This window comes from Dipodomys merriami, unplaced genomic scaffold, assembly GCF_024711535.1.
Source record: "Dipodomys merriami isolate MVZ:Mamm:240054 unplaced genomic scaffold, mDipMer1.0.p SCAF_7, whole genome shotgun sequence".
NCBI classification, from domain to species: Eukaryota; Metazoa; Chordata; class Mammalia; order Rodentia; family Heteromyidae; genus Dipodomys; species Dipodomys merriami.
The window spans coordinates 70,296,402-70,315,137 of record NW_027206290.1 but is presented as its reverse complement, the minus strand read 5'-3'; the positions used below and the strand labels follow the sequence as shown (position 1 = coordinate 70,315,137).

At 46.3% G+C, this 18,736-nt stretch overlaps 1 protein-coding gene across 1 annotated transcript in view; it reads right to left on the bottom strand.

The window, feature by feature from the left end:
* Positions 1-18,364, bottom strand: part of Efcab8 (EF-hand calcium binding domain 8) — a 47,674-nt gene extending 29,310 nt beyond the window's left edge. The window contains exons 1-9 of the mRNA XM_070007512.1: positions 18,282-18,364; positions 15,658-15,709; positions 12,021-12,162; positions 9,801-9,919; positions 7,965-8,068; positions 2,815-2,950; positions 1,583-1,688; positions 1,354-1,438; positions 769-893 (exon numbers count right to left, since the gene is read on the bottom strand). Coding sequence (XP_069863613.1) covers positions 769-893; positions 1,354-1,438; positions 1,583-1,688; positions 2,815-2,950; positions 7,965-8,068; positions 9,801-9,919; positions 12,021-12,162; positions 15,658-15,709; positions 18,282-18,364 — 952 coding nt within the window. The remainder of the gene's footprint in view (positions 1-768; positions 894-1,353; positions 1,439-1,582; positions 1,689-2,814; positions 2,951-7,964; positions 8,069-9,800; positions 9,920-12,020; positions 12,163-15,657; positions 15,710-18,281) is intronic.
* Positions 18,365-18,736: the final 372 nt, after the last annotated feature.

Here is an 18,736-nt window from a genome sequence, read left to right as displayed (position 1 = left end):
GACAGCCTCAGGCCCTGAGGTCATCAGGCCTAAGAGGCCTGAGGCTGGCTGTCTTGCCACTGGGTGTCTAGGGCCCCTTGGTAAAACAGCTCCAGATAGCTTTCATTGTCAGTTTGGCCTGACACGGGTTAACAGTGTGGTCTCTGGATGGATATCTGACTTTAGGCCTCAACCGCCACTCACTAGCTGCAGGTGTGTATAGTTATAACCTGCTAAACTTCTCTGGTTAAGAGGGCTTACCTTCCAGGCACTAGGTGGAGCTCAGGGGAGGTGGCTCCCCAAAGAATGGCTCCCAAGTGCTCCCTATGTTTAGCCATGCTCCCTCTGAGCTAGGTGGTCCTCAGACCCACTCTAAGGCTCCATTCCACTCACCCTCAGGCAGCTCAAGACCTAGAAGGGCAGAAGCTGCCATACCACCATGGATGAAGGTCCACTCCCCCAGGCCTCTGAGAACAAGCAAGAGGGGTTTCTTCCAGGTCACAGCTGGCGGGTTTCATTCTTCCTAGATCTGCAGCCCCTCCTCCCCACCGCCCCACCGCCCCACCAGCCCTCACGTCTATAAGCTCCCACCTGCAGGAGACTGCCCCTCATCTCAGTCCCTCTTGTTTTCTCCCACCTGCACACCCAGGACACTGGGCACAGCAGGCAGCCCCCTGTGAGCTCCAAGGAGCAGCCTTCCCAGAGGTCCTGCCTGGGGAGAGGGGAGAGAGGAGCCCACTTCTACACACACACACCCAGGCCACTGCTATGCCCATGCATTGTAGCTACCAAATCTGGTGGTCTTGGGGAAGAGGCTGGGGTTGAACAACCCACTGGTCACATCATCAGAGGTGAAGATGATGACGTTGCCCTTGGTGTCCCCGTAGCAGAACACACCTCTTTGATAGTCAGACCTGGAGAAAGATGGAGACAGAAGTGTGCCATGCCCTCCATCTTGGGAGTGAGGACAGTGCCAATGGGCTCTACAGCCTTGCCCTAGACCTCTTCCTAGCTTACCAACTCACGCCCAGAAGACCCAGATTCAGATCATCATTGAACCAGAATTTCACAATGTTTCAAACAGTTTTGTTTCCCAGAATCCTCAGCCACACCAAACCAGCAACTGCCAGAATTGGCTATGTGACAGTCAACTGGGAAGGGGAGATGGAGGGAGAGGAGCACTCAGGCTCCAAGGTCAGAGTGATAGTAATGGTGGCTGGAGGAAAAAGGAGGCTTAAGAAGGACACAGGACTCTCAGAAGCAAAGGAGTGGAGATCATTCCAGGCTTGTCCCCATGGAGATTTTCTGGGGTCCAAACCCATTCCCCTAACTAAGTTGTAGCAGCTGCCATGATCCTGCATGCCTGGGACTCACCAGTAATCCATAACCAGAACACAGCTATCCAGGTCAAAGAAGGTGAAGGCCCGGACACAGTTATGGTTACTGATATCAAAGAACTCTGAGGAAAAGACAGAAGAGAACTTGACAATGTGAACAGCCTTGTCTCTCTACCTGACCGTACTGCCAGAGGGCTCCCCCCATCCACGCTCCCAGGTACACATGTGGGACTCCCAACCACCACTGGAGAGCCCCAGGGACTCACCAATTTTCAGATCAGTGGATGCAACTGCAATGAGGTTCATGTTGTGCAGGCACACCATATCGATGACCCACATCTGCTGTTTGTGGAGCTTCTGGAGATCCTTAAGCTGAGGGAGAAAGGACGGCAGAGGCTTGGGTCGAGAAGGCTGATCGTGGAGGACGGCAGGCACAGAGGGCCTTGCAAACCCTGTCTTGCCTCACAGGCCAGCATCAGGCACAGAGTGAAGAACATGAAGCTGACTGGTGAACCGGGATGTGAATGTCTTTTGTGCTCACCTAGGAGTCCCAGTACCACCGCAGACCTGAGCTCATCCCAAGGGATGAGCCCTGCAGCAGGTGCAAAGCACTGTGCAGGGTGGGGGCTACAGAGGAATATGGGTACAAAACCCTTTTGTGCTGCCAGCAGCATTCTCCATGAGGTCTTTCTGTGAAACTGTAGTTTTCTTCATTTGCTGCAGGGTATTAGGCTTGCCTGGCTGTGCCAAATACACAGTGGGTTTTCATGAGTGTCTTCTCACTTACTCAATAGAAAGAGCATGATGTTGGCTTCCATTTATTGGGTACTTGTTGTGTGCCTTGCCCTTGCTCAAGCTCTGCTCCTGTCTTCGCATGAACTCCCACAGCCCTGGGAGGGACACTAGTGATATACAAGCCCCTCTTGACCAATGAGGAATAAGGCAGAGAGAGCAACATAGTACCTTGCCTAAGTCACAGGCAAGTAGGTGGTGCAGCTGGGATTCTGACAGTTGGGACTCCAGAGTCTGACATCATGTGCTCACAGCCACATGATGCCCTGCCTCGCCTGGCAAACATGTGAATCAGCAGGTATTGGGGACAAGGTGGGTGTGACAGGAAAAGGAAAAGGAGGCACACTTCTAGCATAAGAGCCTTGTTGGGTGACACCATTCTCTGAAGCAGGGACTCAAGCACAATAAGCCTCGTGGGCAGGGGACTCCAGTAATACACTGTTTGGACAAGCTAGGCTGCAGGTATCTGACAGCTATCCAAGTGGAGGAGCTGGCATCTGGGTGTAATTCCACTTAGCAGAAGAGAGGGTGAGGTTTCTGAGGAGAGGACAGGATCTGGACTCAAGACCTATAAGTCAAGCTGTTTAGGTCCCAAATCCCAGAGAAAAGCCCACTCCAGTGCCAGGATAGACACGTAACACTTCCAGAGTGCTAGAGCAAATGCTCTTCAATGACTGTTTGCTCCAAATGTACCAGCCCCACTCACCCTAAAGGAGCTAATGATAGAGAAAGCCTCAGTCCAGAACTGCAAGATTCCATCTTTGGTGATAGTCAGAAAAACCCCACTTTTCTTGAAGCGCTGGATTAAATATTCCACTTTCACGATCTCACATCCGTGATTCCTGTGAACAGCAAGAAGCATGCAGAATGACCTCAGAACTGGCAACTACAATGGAACAAAAAGCCAGAGAGGAGGGAGGTAAAGTAAGCAGAGCAGTGTCACTCACTCATGCATACATGCACAGCACACCAAGAAACTGTAGCTGCCTCCAGAGATGGACTAGATCAACCATCTACTGGGCCATAAGAAAAAGATTCTTTTTCTGATATGTCTGAAGTACTGGGTTTGATCCCCAGTGCCACAAAAAAAGGGGTAAAGGAAAAAGAGCCAAGTATGACGCAAGTGGGAGATGGGGCTCCAAAAACACACCCAGAGAAATAAGCTAAGTCCCTAATGGGGGGTAGAACAGAGGGGACAGAGACAATGGGTCTTGTACAAGACAGCAGTGGAGTGAGGCTATGACTGAGATAAGAAATAACACCTTCTGGCCATTGTTCTAGCACTCTGATGTGGAATGGGAGATCAAACCCAAGAATGAGGCAAGAGTGGAGCAAGAGACAATGTCTGCGTACCCGATTCTTCATCTCAGGATAGGGACTGAACACAGTTTCCTAGAGCAGACCTGGCCTCGCAGGATGCTACATTTCACAAGCTTCAGTGCTACCTTCCAATGGCCCCAAAGTTGTCTTAAGCAAACTATCTGACCATTGGGACACTTTTCCACTTCATATGCTCAGTCTTTTGACATCTGGCAGGCTGGATCATCTTATGCCACCTTACAAGGATCCAAAGACACTCTCGCTGTGGAGCTACAGCCTGGTTGGGAGCAAAGCCAACTAAATGCAGGTGCCTTCATCCTAACTGCAGGGCCCGTTCCAAACTGTGCTGTGGGCATGTTCTGACTCAAGGTCTGAAGGTAACCCATGCTACTGTGAAATCCAACTGTAGTCCAATCTCCACAAGAGAGAAGGGAAAATGTATATATGGTCCCTGTCCTGCCTCATTCCATGGCTCCATGAAGATCCATTCTCTAGACTAGAGAATGGCCTTTGCCATCTGTCCAATGCCAATCAGACCATGAGGAGCTGGTACAACATAAAGGGCATAAATGAAGACAGCCCAAGGAGTGTCATCTCCCTGAGGTCTTGTCCACTCCTCTGGTAAGACCACCTCCCAGGATGGTGAGGGGATTAAAGTGGGTAGTGAATTTAGTTTTTTTAAAACAAGGTTGGCATAAGCTGGGTACCAATGACTCATGCCTTATAATCCCAGCTACTCAGGAGACTGAGATCTGAGGATCACAGTTCAAAGCCATCCCAGGCAGGAAAGTCTGTGAGACTTATCTCCAATTAACTAGCAAAAAGCAGAAAGTAGAACTGTGGCTTTGAGCAAAAAAAACTTAGAGACAGAATCCAGACCCTGAGTTCTTGGCATACACATGCATGCACATGAGTTCTTGGCATACACATGCATGCACACCACACACACACACACACACACACACACACACACGCACACACACACGCGCGCGCACACACACACACACACACACACACACACACACACACACACACACACACACACACACACACACACACACACACACACAGTTACCCTTTCATGAAAGTAACTAAATGCTGTTTGGTTATTTTTCACCATCAAATTTGAAATTCTTTCTGGGCTTAAAGATTGTACAAATATAAAAAATACAAACAAGGAACAAGCTTCTTGACATTTTTGTCTGAAAACCATTTTTTTCCTTTGTTGGTCATGGGGTTTGAACTTAGAGCCTGGGCAATGTTCCTGAGCTTCTTTTGTTCAAGGCTAATGCTCTACCACTTGAGCCACAGTGCCATTTCTGGCTTTTTCTGTTTATGTGGTCCTGAGGAATCAAACCCAGGGCTTCATGCATGCTAGTCAAACACTCTACCACTGAGCCACATTCCCAACCAACTTGCTGATGACTTTTTTTTCTGTGAACCTTTAAACACTGTTGGGATCTAAATGTTCCAAGGAAACAGAAAGACCAGTAAAGGTGTAGCTGCATCAAGAAAAGTGTTCATGCCAAAGTAGAGTCATAAAATCTTTTACTATTTATACTATTGACTTCTCCTCAATAAAATCCCAACTAAGCTTTTTTTTTTATAAGTTACCCTTTAATGATGTTCATTTAAATTCTCTATTAAGTCCTGTGCTACCTGCAGGCAGGGAGTACCTGAGGACATGTCCACCCACACCTTCTCTGACTGGGCCACAAATATAGGTCACCATACCAGAGGAGCAGAATCTCTGGTCTTTGCCATCTGTCCAAGGCCATTGGTGCTCCCCAACACAAGGTGGGTTCAAGGAAAGGAGTCAATGACCAATAGGCAGCCTTCCTCAAGAGCCTTAGCTGCCACGGACTGCTCTGGTTAGCAGGCCAGAGCCACCAAGAGTGCTTCTTTGTTCCAAGAGTTTTGAGGGAAGAACACAAAGGGGGAACAGATAGAACCATAACACAGAAAGGAGGAGGTCATTGAAGCTTGACCCCTACGACCCCAAAATATGTTAAGCTGAAGGAATGTGAAGTTGATGTCTGTTGATTGGGGTAGGGAGGGGTGACTTCTTGACCTTCTCCTGAAGGTCAGATCTACTGGAATCTATCTTCTGCATAGCAGTAGAGAATTAGTCTCTGTGTCTCTGATGACCCCAGGACACAGAGGAATCTGAAGAGACAGGCTTGCTAAGTGTCCCCAAGCACTGCATTAATTTCTCACCCCCTTGTCCTATCTTCTCACCCCTTCATCTTGTCTTACTTCACCAAACCTAGCACAAAACATTAGGGTTTAACCATGTCTTAGGGGCTTCATTTCCTTATGAAGGTTTCTGCTGTAATGTGAAACAATAATCTGTATGCTTATCTCTGTAGATCTATCTTCTATTAGAAGTCCAGCCAAAAGCCTAGCATCAGTGGCTCATGCCTGTAATCCTATTCAGGAGGCTGTGATCTGAGGATCGTGGTTCAAAGCCAGCCCAGGAAAGAAAGTCCATGAGACTTTTATCTCCAATTAACTACCAGAAAACCGGAAGTGGCACTGTGGCTCAAGTGGTAGAGCGCTAGCCTTGAGCTGAAGAGCTGAGGGACAGCGCCCAGGCCCAGAGTTCAAGCCCCATGACCAAAAAAAAAAAAAAAAAGTCCAGCCAAGAAATCTAAGATGGATAGAAGAAAAGGTTGTCTTCCCCTCTCCAAAGTCCAGTGGGCACAATGGGTATTGAAGCAGTCAGGCAGAGTCAAGAGAAAGTCTCCAGACAGGTGCCTATGGCTCACACCTGTAGTCCTAGCTACTCAGGAACCTGAGACCTGAGAATAACAGTTCAAAGCCAGTCCAGGCAGGAAAACCTGTGAGACACTTACTTCTAATTAACTACCAAAAGCCAAAAATGATGCTGTGGCTCAAAGTAGTACAACACTAGCCTTGAGCACAAAAGCTCAGGAACAGCCTCCCAAACCTTGAGTTCAAGCCCCAGGATGGGCACACACAAAAAAGAGAGAGTGAGGGAAGGAATGACATTATCCAAAAAGAAATGTACTTATTACCTGACTTATGTAACTGTAACCCCTCGGTACATCATGCTTATAATGACAATAAAAAATACAGGAAAAAAAGCCAGAAAGGGGGACGGGCAGACAGGTACCCATTGCTCCCACCTGTAATCCTAGCTACTCAGAAGGCTAAAATTTGAGGATCACTGGGAAGGAAAGTTTGAGACTTATCTCCAATTAACCACCAAAAAGCCAGAAGTAGAGCTGTAGTTCAAATGGTAGAACACTACTAGCCTTAAGTAAAATATAGCTCAGGAGAGCACCTAAGCCAAAAATAAAAGAAAAAGCACAAAATAAAAGATTCCCCCCCCCCCACAAGCTCCCAAAGAGCTAGCAAAGCTGAAGCCTCTGTAACCTGCCAGGGGACTGAGGAACAAAACCCTATCCAAGCCCCAGAGAATGAAACTATCAGATCCCTTAACATGAGGAAAAGCAGGAGTAACACCATTTTAGGGTACAGGGGAGAGACTGAGGGCCAAACAAGACAATCCTTAACTTTCTGACTAACAGCCTAGAGAGCAAGACATTGGACCTCTTTAAGTCTCAAGGGTTTTGTTTTGTGCCTATCCTGGGACTTGAACTCAGGGCCTAGATCTGAGCTTCTTTTCTGCTCAAGGCTAGTGCTCTACTATTTGAACCATAACACCATTTCTGGCTTTTTGTCGGTCATGGAGTTTGAACTCTGGGCCTGGGCGCTGTCCCTCAGCTCTTCAGTTCAAGGTGAGTGCTCTACCACTTGAGCCACAGCACCACTTCCGGTTTTCTGGTGGTTAACTAGAGATAAGAGTATCAGGGACATTCCTGCTTGGAATGGCTTTGAACCGCTATCCTCAGATCACAGCCTCCTGAGTAGCTAGGATTATAGGCATAAGCCACCAGAGCCCGGCCATTTCTGTTTTTTTTTTTTTTTTTTCTGGGTAGTTTATTGGAGATAAGATTCTTACAGACTTTTTTTTTTTTTTTTTTTTTTTTTTTGGTCTGGTCGTGGGGCCTGAACTCTGGGCCTGGGCGCTGTCCCTCAGCTCTTCAGCTCAAGGCTAGCGCTCTACCACTTGAGCCACAGCGCCACTTCCGGCTTTTTTCTTTTTGCTTATGTGGTGCTGAGGAATCGAACCCAGGGCCTCAGGCATGCAAGGCAAGCGCTCTACCACTGAGCCACCTTCCCAGCCCCTCTTACAGACTTTTCTACTCAGGCTGGCTTTAAACTTCGATCCTCAGATTTCAGTCTTCTGAGTATCTAGGATTTCAGGTACAAGCCACGACAACCCAGCACCTCAGTTTCTTTATCTATAAACTGGGAGAACAAATCATCCACCTTCATCGTCATTAGCTCTTATAGAGCTGTGAAGCTGACAAGACTAGAGGATGTGCAGCACAGAGCCTGGTGTCAGGCACTTAAGTAGACCAGCAGAGGGTGCATCAACTCAGGAAGTTGCTGCTGGTTCCACACCTCTCCCTCCCCACCACCCAAGGTGCTGGGAGAGGCTCTCACAGGTGGATGATCCTCATGGGAAAGTAGAAGTGCAGACGGTACTGGTTCTTCCTGGTCTCTTCCTTTACCCTTAACTCCCGCATCATGAAATCTACATACTTTTGCTGGAAGACAGAAAGAAAGTGTTGGTGGCAGGCTAGATATTTGTGTTCAGGAACCAAGCCTGGTTTTCAGTCTTTCCTTTTCTCACCACAGCATGGTACAAGGGACTCTTAGGACTGCTTTTGGGGCCACGGAAGTAGCCAAGCATTGATGCTTGATGCTTGATGCTTGCATCCCAAATATGGGAAGGGCCTATTCACAATAGCAAACCACTACCTTCTTCCTGAACTCTCTATGTAATGCCAAGCACACCTGGGTCACATCACAGCTGGCATTTCACTTAAAGCTTCTTATTTCCCTCCACCTTACATAAATCATAATAATACTGAGGCTTATGTATGTATGATCATGGCCAATTCCGTGATCAAGTTTACATCAGGAAAGACCCATAACTAGATTGATGCACTTGTATTGCAAATATTTACAACTCTAGTCTCAGCCTCTAGTCTCAACAGGGCCCACCCAAACAAGCCATCATATGAAGTTACCACAAAAAATAAGCCAGATCTGGGCATACTGGTGCCCATCTGTATACAGCTACTAGGGGGTGGGAGAGACAATTACAGGAGCAGAGAAGTTTGAAGTTGAGCCCATGACAAAAACCATTTATAAATAAATAGGAGTGATTAAGAATCATTGTATAAACGGTAGAAAATACTGGCAACATGGGTATTATAGAATGTTATGAGAAATTAATTAAATAAGCAAGCCTGGAATGATATTCCAGTGTGAGGGGGTCTATATCCTATAGAAGATCACATGGGCCTCTGAAGCATTCTCTGAGTTTGAACACCAGTTCAACTGCTAACTAGCCCTGTAACCCTGGAAAAGTTTCCAAACTTCTCCATGTTTCAGTTGCCCAACCTGCTAGTGACAAATAATGGCACCTAACTCATGGGACTCCTTTGAGCTTTGAGCAGAATAGCACAAGAACTGTTTAGCATGGAGTCTCACATAATTATGATGATTTACAACACTAGTAGGTCAGACTCAGCTTGGTCCTATTTTGTATGCTTAAATACTATGTGCACTTAATGGAGAACATTTAGAATTAGAAGAAATAAAATCAGCCTTAAAGAAATCAGCTATAAAGAAAGCCCTAGTTGGTGCTGGGAAGGTGGCTCAGTGGTAGAGCGCTTGCCTTGCATGCATGAGGTCCTGGGTTCGATTCCTCAGCACCACATAAGCAAAAAAAAGAAAAAAGCCACAAGTGGCACTATGGCTCAAGTGGTAGAGCGCTAGCCTTGAGCTGAAGAGCTGAGGGACAGCGCCCAGGCCCAGAGTTCAGGCCCCACGACCAGACTTCCCCCACCTCCACCCCCAAAAAAAGAAAGCCCTAGAAACTCTGGATCTCATAACCTTCAGTTGGCTTCTGCCTGAGTGATTTATAATGAATACAGGAGCTTGTATCCTTTAGTTGGACAAGAGGTTAGTAGGCAGAACAACCATAAGATAGTCTGAAGCAAGGATCACTGACACTCACCATACCCTTTCCTGTGCCCCAGGACAGGCATGACATGTGAGCTCAGCTCACAGAAGTTTCAAGGGTCCCCTCTATCACACGAGGCTCTTTCTACCTAGCCAGCATTCCAGCTGATATGGGAATCCAAAGAGGTTGTCTGTCCACCTTCATGTGGTTCTGCCAACGGGCCAAGAGTATACACGCACTCACACTCTAGTGTGCAGCCAGTCACACCCGCACTTGCACTCACACCATTTTCACTCGCTTCTCACCCAGGAGACACTGCCATCACAGTCTGAGTCCACTTTCAAGAACAGCGCCTCCAGCATCTCATCTGTAACATTGCTCAGCACCTTCTTCATGGACTTAATGAAAGTTTTCAAGTCCAAGGCTTCAGAAAGAAAAGAAAAAATATCACACATTTAGCCACAAATCACTCAGCTACCCAGGGCCTGTGGTGTCCACAGGTGCCTAGGTGCTAGGAAGGCACAGGCAGATGACTACATCTACTGGATGCCTTCTGCTTAAGGCACACTCTTTCCTGCCTTGCCTGCAATGCCCAATGAACAGTTGCTGGGGAGAAAAGGACTATGGCTCCTGCCAGAGGTGTGGAGGCTTGGGAAGCAGCTTCTTTCCAAGCCCCTCTCATAGAGACATTTGCTTGGTCCCATCTATCCTAGCAGAGAACTGCTTCCTGAAGCTTCCACTCTAACTTGGTTTTTTTGGTTGTGGGGCTTGAACTGTCCCTGAGCTCTTCAGCTTAAGGTGAACACTCTACCACTTGAGCCACAGTACCACTTACAGTTTTCTGGTGGTTAATTGGAGATAAGAGGCTCAAGGGCATTTCTGCCTGGGCTGGCTTTGCACCCTGATCCTCCGATCTCAGCCTCCTGAGTAGTTAGGATTACAGGCATAAGCTACCAGTGCCCAGCTTGGTTTTTTTTTTTTTTTTTTTTTTTTTTGGTCAATCCTGGGGCTTGAACTCAGGGCCTTGGGCACTATCCCTGAGCTTCTTTGCTCAAGGCTAGCACTCTACCTGAGCTATGGCGCCACTTCCAGCTTTTTCTGTTTATGTGGTACTAAGGAATCAAACCCAGGGCTTCATAAATGCTAGGCAATCATTCTACCATTAAGCCACATGTATGTAGTTGTAATTCTTGTTCCTGAAGGTCACAGGAAGAAAAGAGTAACTGCATAAAGGGAAAAACCCAACAATCATGGAGGTTGGAGGGAGAGCCGGTTTCTCTGCATACCGAAAGGTATCCTGGGATATGTACCTTTGGTATTTGAACTGTATGAATATATTGCATGTTCAAAACTAATGTAAACACCAACCACAGCCAAAGTTTATACTATTGGGGTCCTCTAAGACCTAACAGTGGTTGAATTGCAGAGTGGACTGAACAAAACCTCCAACATCACTTTCTTTTGGTTGTTTGCTTTTAAAATCACTATTCACAGGGCTGGGAAGGTGACTCAGTGAAAGAGTTCTTGTCTTGCATGCATGAGGCCCTGGGTTCGATTCCTCAGCACCACATAAATAGAAAAAGCCAAAGTGGAGCTATGGCTCAAGTGGTAGAGTATTAGGCTTGAGCTAAAGAGCTGAGGAAACAGCGCCCAGGCCCAGAATGCAAGGCCCCATGACTGACCCCCCGCCCCCAAAAAAATCACTAACTCACTTTAAAATAAGTAATTCTGGGGGCCAAACAGCCCTGTATTATTAATCTCTTATCACCTTTGCTGTAACTAATACCTCTGACATGGGGATATGATAACTGCCTACGACGTTTTTAAAAGAATTAAAGGCTCCTTTTTTTTTTTTTTTTTGAGAAAGGGAAAGTACTAGGTTAAACTCAAGAGCCTTATACTTTCTATGTTTCTTTTTGTTCCTGTTTGGAGTTTTTAAGGTTTGGGGGATGGTCCTGGGGCTTGACACTGTTGCTGAGCTTTTTTTGCTCAAGGCTTAACTCTCTACCACTTGAGCCACAGCTCTATTTCCAACTTTTTGGTAGTTAATTGGAGATTAAGAGTCTCACAGACTTTCTTGACCCAGCTGGCTTTTTTTTTTTGCGGGGGGGGGGGGGGTCCAGTCGTGGGGCCTGAACTCTGGGCCTGGGCACTGTCCCTCAGAACTCTGGGCCTGGGCACTGTCCCTCAGCTCTTCAGCTCAAGGCTAGCGCTCTACCACTTGAGCCACAGTGCCACTTCTGGCTTTTTCTGCATATGTGGTGCTGAGGAATCGAACCCAGGGCCTCAGGCATGCAAGGCAAGCGCTCTACCACTGAGCCACCTTCCCAGCCTCCCAGCTGACTTCTAACTACAATCTTTAGATCTCAACCTTCTGAGATGCAATGTTGACAGTTGTGAGCCACCAGCACCTGGAGATTGTAAGTTTTAAATGAGCCAAAACGCTGCTATGGTGTGAACTCTCCATACACCAAGATACTGGTCATGAGCAGAGTTCAGAGGCCAGGCCTGCAGTGCAGCCTTACCTCCATTTAAGCCGACATCCTCCTCAAACACCTTCTCCACTTTGGCTAAGTGGAGCTCAGTGAAGTGCTGAATCTTGTGGTAGATGAAAGAAGACTGGCTAACAGTGGTGGATGCTAGCCGGGAACTGGACGTTTCTTTGACCTGGATTGTTATAGGAACCAGAAACGGACAGAGTTCATTCCCTGAGCCAACAATTTTTCACCATGTCTTAGGTAAAAAAGAGACCCCTTGTGGGGCTGGGAAGGTGGCTCAGTGGTAGAGCGCTTGCCTTGCATGCATGAAGCCCTGGGTTTGATTCCTTAGCACCACATAAGCAAAAAAAGAAAAAAGCCGGAAGTGGCACTGGCCTTGAGCTGAAGAACTGAGGGACAGCGCCCAGGCCCACAGTTCAGGCCCCACGACCAGAACTCCCCCCCCCCCCAAAAAAAAGACTCCTTGGGAAGAATATGCTAAGTTGTACTACTTTTAGTTACTTACTGGTAATCAAGATCAGTAAAAATCTAAATCAGTTCTACTGTCCCTGAAGAGTTAACTACCATACCTCTTATACAGAGGCTCAGCAATGTTAGAGGACTCATTTATTCACGGCCTGAGCCCCAATAAAAGCAAATCTATTCATGTTGCTGTGAAAGCTCACTTACTCATGGTCCACACGTTTACTATGCCCTGTGCATCCAACAACAAACAATGATGTCCCAGCCTTCATGGAGTCCAATAGATAAGTTGACTCTGCTCTCACCATCCACCAAATTAGGCATCTCAGCAACATTTTCAGCTCTTCTCTCCATGCACTCTTCTTATCTTCAACTTACTGTAGATTCTTTTGGTTTTATTTTAACCAGTCTTGGTTAAAATAAACTCAGGGCCTGGATACTGACCCTGAGCTTCAGTTTTTTGCTCAAGGGTAGCACACTACCACTTGAGCCACAGCACTACTTCCAGCTTTTTTTAAAAAAAAATTTATTGTCAAGGTGACATACAGAGGGGTTACAGTTACATACATAAGCGAATGAGTACATTTCTTATCAAACATTGTAACCTCACCCTCATTTTTCTCCCAGTTTCCCTCCTCTCTTCCCTACCCCCTAGCTTTTTCTGGGTAGTTTATTGGAGATAGTCTTTCAGACCTTCCTGCCTGGGCTGGATTTGAACTGTGATCCTCAGATCTCAGCCTCCTGAGTAGCTAGGATTATAGACGTGAGCCACCATCACCCACCTCACCTGTTGATTCTCACTAGGTTCCTTCTCCCACATATAATACTTTCCCAAATTCATGTCACACCCCAAAGTCTTACCCTTTTTTGTGCCATCCTGGAGCTTGAACTCAGTACTGTCCTTAAGGTTTTTGTTTAGCTCTCTATCACTTGAACCACAGCTCTACTTTCCAATTTTTCTGTTTAATTGTAGATAAAAAATCTCACAGACTTTCCTGTTCAGGCTGGCTTTACATTGCAATCCTCAGATCTCAGCCTCTGAGAAGCTAGGATTATAGGCATGAGCCACAGGTGCCTGGCTCAAAGTCTAACTTTTTGTGGGGTCAAGTACAATGACCTCACAAAAGATCAGAGTCTGGTCTTTCCTTCTGATCCACCAGCCAACACTGGCACCCATCATCTTCCTAGAAGACAACTTTTCCTGACCCGCCCCCTAACTGCTCCCTCTACCTCCTAAGCACGGCATTCAAAGCTCTGTACAACCCAGCTCTGACCTAGTGTCAATGCAGGTATCAGGTTCCAGGCAGCCTCAAGACAGTAGGCATTCCATTTCTACTCACACTTTCCCTATGCACAATCCAGCCCACCTGACCCAGAAGTAAACTCCCCACCCATTCTCTAATCTGGCTCAGACAGTACTTCTTCAAAGCTTTTCCTTAATTTCTGAGAGCCACCACTGTCACCTCAATTTTCCCAGGCTTTTTGTTCAGACATCATCTGATGCCCTTGGAGATGGAGCTCTGTGCACCAGCAGGCAGACATTATGGCAGGTCTCTACCTACACATGGACACTGCAAGTAGGAGGGGAAGCACAAGGATGCAGAAGGCTCCAGAGCTCTGGGCTAGGATTCTGCCTGGCTCTCCCAATTCAAGCTGTGTTATGTTGGATTCACTTGTCTGAGGCACAGAGCTTGCCATCCAACCCCACAGTGTAGGGTTGTGGAGAACTAAGTAGCTCCTGAGTACTCGGGAAGCCCAGCAAAGTTGACTTCACAATAAATGACAGCTCTTGTCACTCATTTCATTGAGCTAAGACAAGAGTATGCTCATTTATCTTAATCTTAATTTGTATTATATCTGTTATTATCCAGCCCCATATACTTAATTAAAAGATCATATAGATTAGGCTTAGTAGTAATTTATATAGCCCAGTTTATCATTATAACTTTGCTGGACAAAAATATTAAGGCATGTATAGATTAAACTGATGAGTCTCCTGCCAGGTGCTAGTGGCTCATGCCTCAGGAGACTGAGATCTGAGTGACTCAGTTCAAAGCCACCCCGGGCAGGAAATTCCCCATGAAACTCTTATCTCCAATTAACCACCAGAAAACTGGAAGTGGCTCTGTGGCTCAAGTGGTAGAGCACTTGCCTTGAGCTGAAGAGCTCAGGGACAGCGCTCAGGAACAGAGTTCATGACCGACAAAACAAAACAATTAAATTTATAGCCTCAAATGTGTGGCATTTGGCCCATGTGGTACTTTAAAAGAAACCAACCTTAGCCAGATTCTGGTGGTTCACATCTATAATCTGAGCTACTCAGGAGGCTGAGATCTGAGGATCATGGCTCAAAGCCAGCTCCAGCAGAAAAGTCTGTGAGACTCTTATCTCCAATTAACCACCCAAAAGCTGAGTCTTTCAAGCCCTGAATTCAAGCCCTAGGACCAACACATACACAAAAGAAATCAGAGTTGGAGATATGGCTAAGGTGGCAGGGCACCTGCCAATAAGCAATAAGCATCAGATACCAAGTTTGAGTCTGGTCTCAAATAAAAGAAAAAAGTAAAAGAGCCATGTATTGGTGTCTCAAACCTGTAATCCTAGCTACTCAGAAGGTTGAGATCTGAGGATCATGGTTTGAAGCCAACCTGCGCAGAAAAGTCCCCGTGAGACTCACGTCCAATAAACTACTCCAAAAAAAAAAAAAAAAGCCAGAAATGGCGCTGTAACTCAAGTGGTAGAGTGCAAACCTTGAGGGACAGCACCTAGGCCCTGAGTTCAAGCCCAAGGACTGGTAAGAAAGAAAAAAAAACCAGAAAAACAAAAACAAAGCCAGGCACTGGTGGCTCATACCTGTAATCCTCACTACTCAGGAGGCTGAGCTCTGAGGATCACAGTTCAAAGCCAGCCTGGAAAGTCCATGAGACTCTTATCTCCAATTAACCACCAGAAGTGGCACTGTGGTTGTAGTGGTAGATCGCTAGCCTTGAGCTGAAGAGCTGAAGGACAGCGCCCAGGTCCAGAGTTCAAGCCCATGATCGACCAAAAAAAAAAGGAGAGAGAAACCAGGCTGCTGCAGGTACACTTAAGTTACCTGCCTTGCCCTTTTAAGGTACAGAGGCCAGTGGACTTTTGCTATCAGTGATGTTCTGGGTGGCTCTAGAAAGCCTCTCTCTTTATTCTCTTCTGATGCTGTGCTTACCTTGGGCACTTGGGAGCTCTCTTCTACATCCCCAGAAGACACCTGCCTTGACCTAAAATAGGGAATCATCATCACTTTAACTCCAGTCTTTGAAAGGACCATGTGCAAGGCAGACCTAGCAAAGTCTGGCAGGGAAGATCATCAAAGGAGAAAGTGGTTGCTCTTTGCCTATAGACTGTCAGCCAGCATTTCATAAACATCCCTTCTCCCACGCTGGGCAACAATGGCTCATGCCTATAGTCCTAGCTGCTCAAAAGGTTGAGATCTGAGAATCACAGTGCAAAGCCAGCCTAGGCAAAAAAGTGTGTGAGTCTTTTCTCCAATTAATCATCAAAAGCTTAGAGACAGGACAAAGTATAAACAAATGCAGCAGTGGTACTCATTAGACACTATGTTGTCAAATGAACTAAACAATTTGTGGGTGGGATGGGAGAGAAAAGCTTGAAGAATGTGAAGGAAGGGTGACAATGTTCAAAAAGATATTTACTCTTTCCCTGACTTATGTAACTTTAACTCCTCTGTACCTTTATAATATTGGGGGAAAAAAACAAAAAACAAAAACAAAACTCAGAGACAGTGCCTAGACCTTGAGTTCAAAGTGCCTGGACCATCACAAAACTAATAAATTAAATTTAATTGAATTTATAAAAATCCCTTTTTCCACAAGGCACCAGTGGCTCATGCCTGTAAACCTAGTCACTCAGGAGGCTAAGATCTAAGGATTGCAGTTTGAAGCCAGCCTGGGCAGAAAAGTCCCCATGAGACTCATCTCCAGAAGTGGCTCCGTGATTCAAGTGGTAGAGCACTAGCCTTGAGCACAAGGAGGCTCAGGGGCAGCACCTAAGCCCTGAGTTCAAGACCTACAACCAGCAAAAAAAAAAAAAAAAGGGGGGGGCCTGAGAAGGTAGCTTAGTGCTTGCCTAGCATTCATGAAGCCCTGGGTTCAATTCTTCAGTACCACAGACACAGAAAAAGACAGAAGTGGTGCTATGGCTTGGCGCTGTGGCTTAGGTAATAAACTGCTACAAGCTTAGGGACAGTGCCCAGACTCTGAGTTCAAGCCCCAAGACTGGCAAAAAAACAAAGCAAAAAAAACAAAAAAACCCTTTCCCACAGTTGACACAGTCCCAAGTTGACAATAGTACCTTTACCTGTTAGAGTTGTCCTGCTCAAGTTATGGGGCTTTTCAAGTTACTTTATTCCTAAAAGTGTCACACATTCTACAGGATTCCCAAGGGCCTAAGGAGTCATATGGTGGCCCCAAAACAACTCATAGCTGAGGAAAATGAAGAGCAGGCACACTTCCAAAAATCAAAGATATGTGCCAGAAGTGGGACTTGACATCCCACTGCAAATACTCCCAACCCACTGCTAGTGCCTTTACAGCAGCCTGAGGATTGGGAGAGCATGGCAAAGAGGTCTCTTCCACACAACTCTGCTCTGCGAACAAAGGCATGTTTCTGCTGGGTCAGCATTGTGTTAGGCTATTAGGGCCCCAGTCCATTTCATTAGCAAGTTCCTCCCCTCCACCCCACAAACCCCCCACCTCAACCCCCACCCCTGCAAGACTCAAGTACCACCTTGGCATAGATAGCAGGAATAGCCAGAAAGCCTAAGGACTTCCTAGGACTCACCAAATGAGCCACTTGATTGAGCAAAAGGGTTGTAGGAGGCAGAGAACAGAAAGAAACAGTAGGAGAAAAGAGTGGAAAGGAAAATTGGATACAGAATACAAAACTTAATGTCTGACCCAGGAGAATATACAGTACAGAGAGTAGTTACGGAAGTTCTTGGCCCAAGATGGAGAGCAAGTAGAGGAAGACTGATCAAGAGTGTCAACGTCAATGATGTCTTGGTGACAACTTAGATGTCAGGACCAAGGAGCAGAGAGCCAAGGAGCTCTAAAAACCAAAAACATGGTAACTAGGAGTAAGGACAGAAGCATTTCCAGTAGGAGCAGGGAGGGAAAGTGGTTTGATGCAAGTGATACTAAACCATCCAATTAGAAATAAAATACAAGCCAGATACTAGTGAATTATGGCCTAAAATCCTAGCTACTTAGAAGGCTGAAATCTGAGGATCATGATTTGAAGCCCGGCTGGATAGACAAATCTGAGACACTTATGTCCAATTAACCAAAAGCTGTTGTCTTTAATCTATTCCCTAGAGTTATCCTGTCCACAGCAGAGTGAAGAGGGAATGCAGATCTGAAGGCTGGTGTCTCACGCCTGTAATCCTAGTTACTCAGGAGACTGAGATCTGAAGATAGAGGTCTGAAGCCAGCACAGGCAGTAAAGCCTATGAGACTCATCACCAGTTAACCACAAAAAGCAAGAAGTGGAGCTGTGGTCATAAGTGGTAGGGTGCTGCTAGCTTTGGACACAAAAGCTTAGGGACAGTGACCAGGCCGAGTTAAAACCCCAGGACTAGCAAAAACTAAACTAAATATAGATATGGAACTAGGTGAGGGTTTGGAAAACCCCACAGGAAGATGGAAGGTCAGTAACTAGAGTCATCCATAATTGATGGGTAGACATTGATAGGGCAAAGTTGATTGAAGGGTAAGGGCATAAGCAGGCCAAGGTATCCAATTTTTGGAGGGGGACTATGACCCAGTCACTCACACTGAATCAACTTGGTCTCCCCAGCTAAACAGGCTGGTTATCAGGGAAGTATTAGATTTCAAGTCCAATTTCAACTGCGACATCTTGATAGCTTGTCCCTGAGTCCAAGACAAGCACCTCTATAAAGTCATATTGGAACGCTGAGGGATTCCACTGGCCTCAGAGTCATATTTAGAACTAGGGATTAAGAGAGAATTCCACATCAAGAATCTAATAGTCCTAGAATCTACCCCACAAGCCATACTCACACAGCCAATCCAACATGAGACACTCTTTTAATGAAGTTAAACTTACAGCTGTGACAGAAGACAGTACAAATAGGCTGGAAAGTACCAATAGAAAACTGAATGCTAGGCACTGGTGGTTCAGGGAAAGTAGTTTGATGTATGTGATACTAAACCATCCAATTAAAAATAAAAGACAAGCCAGGCACTGGTGGATCATGGCCTGTAACC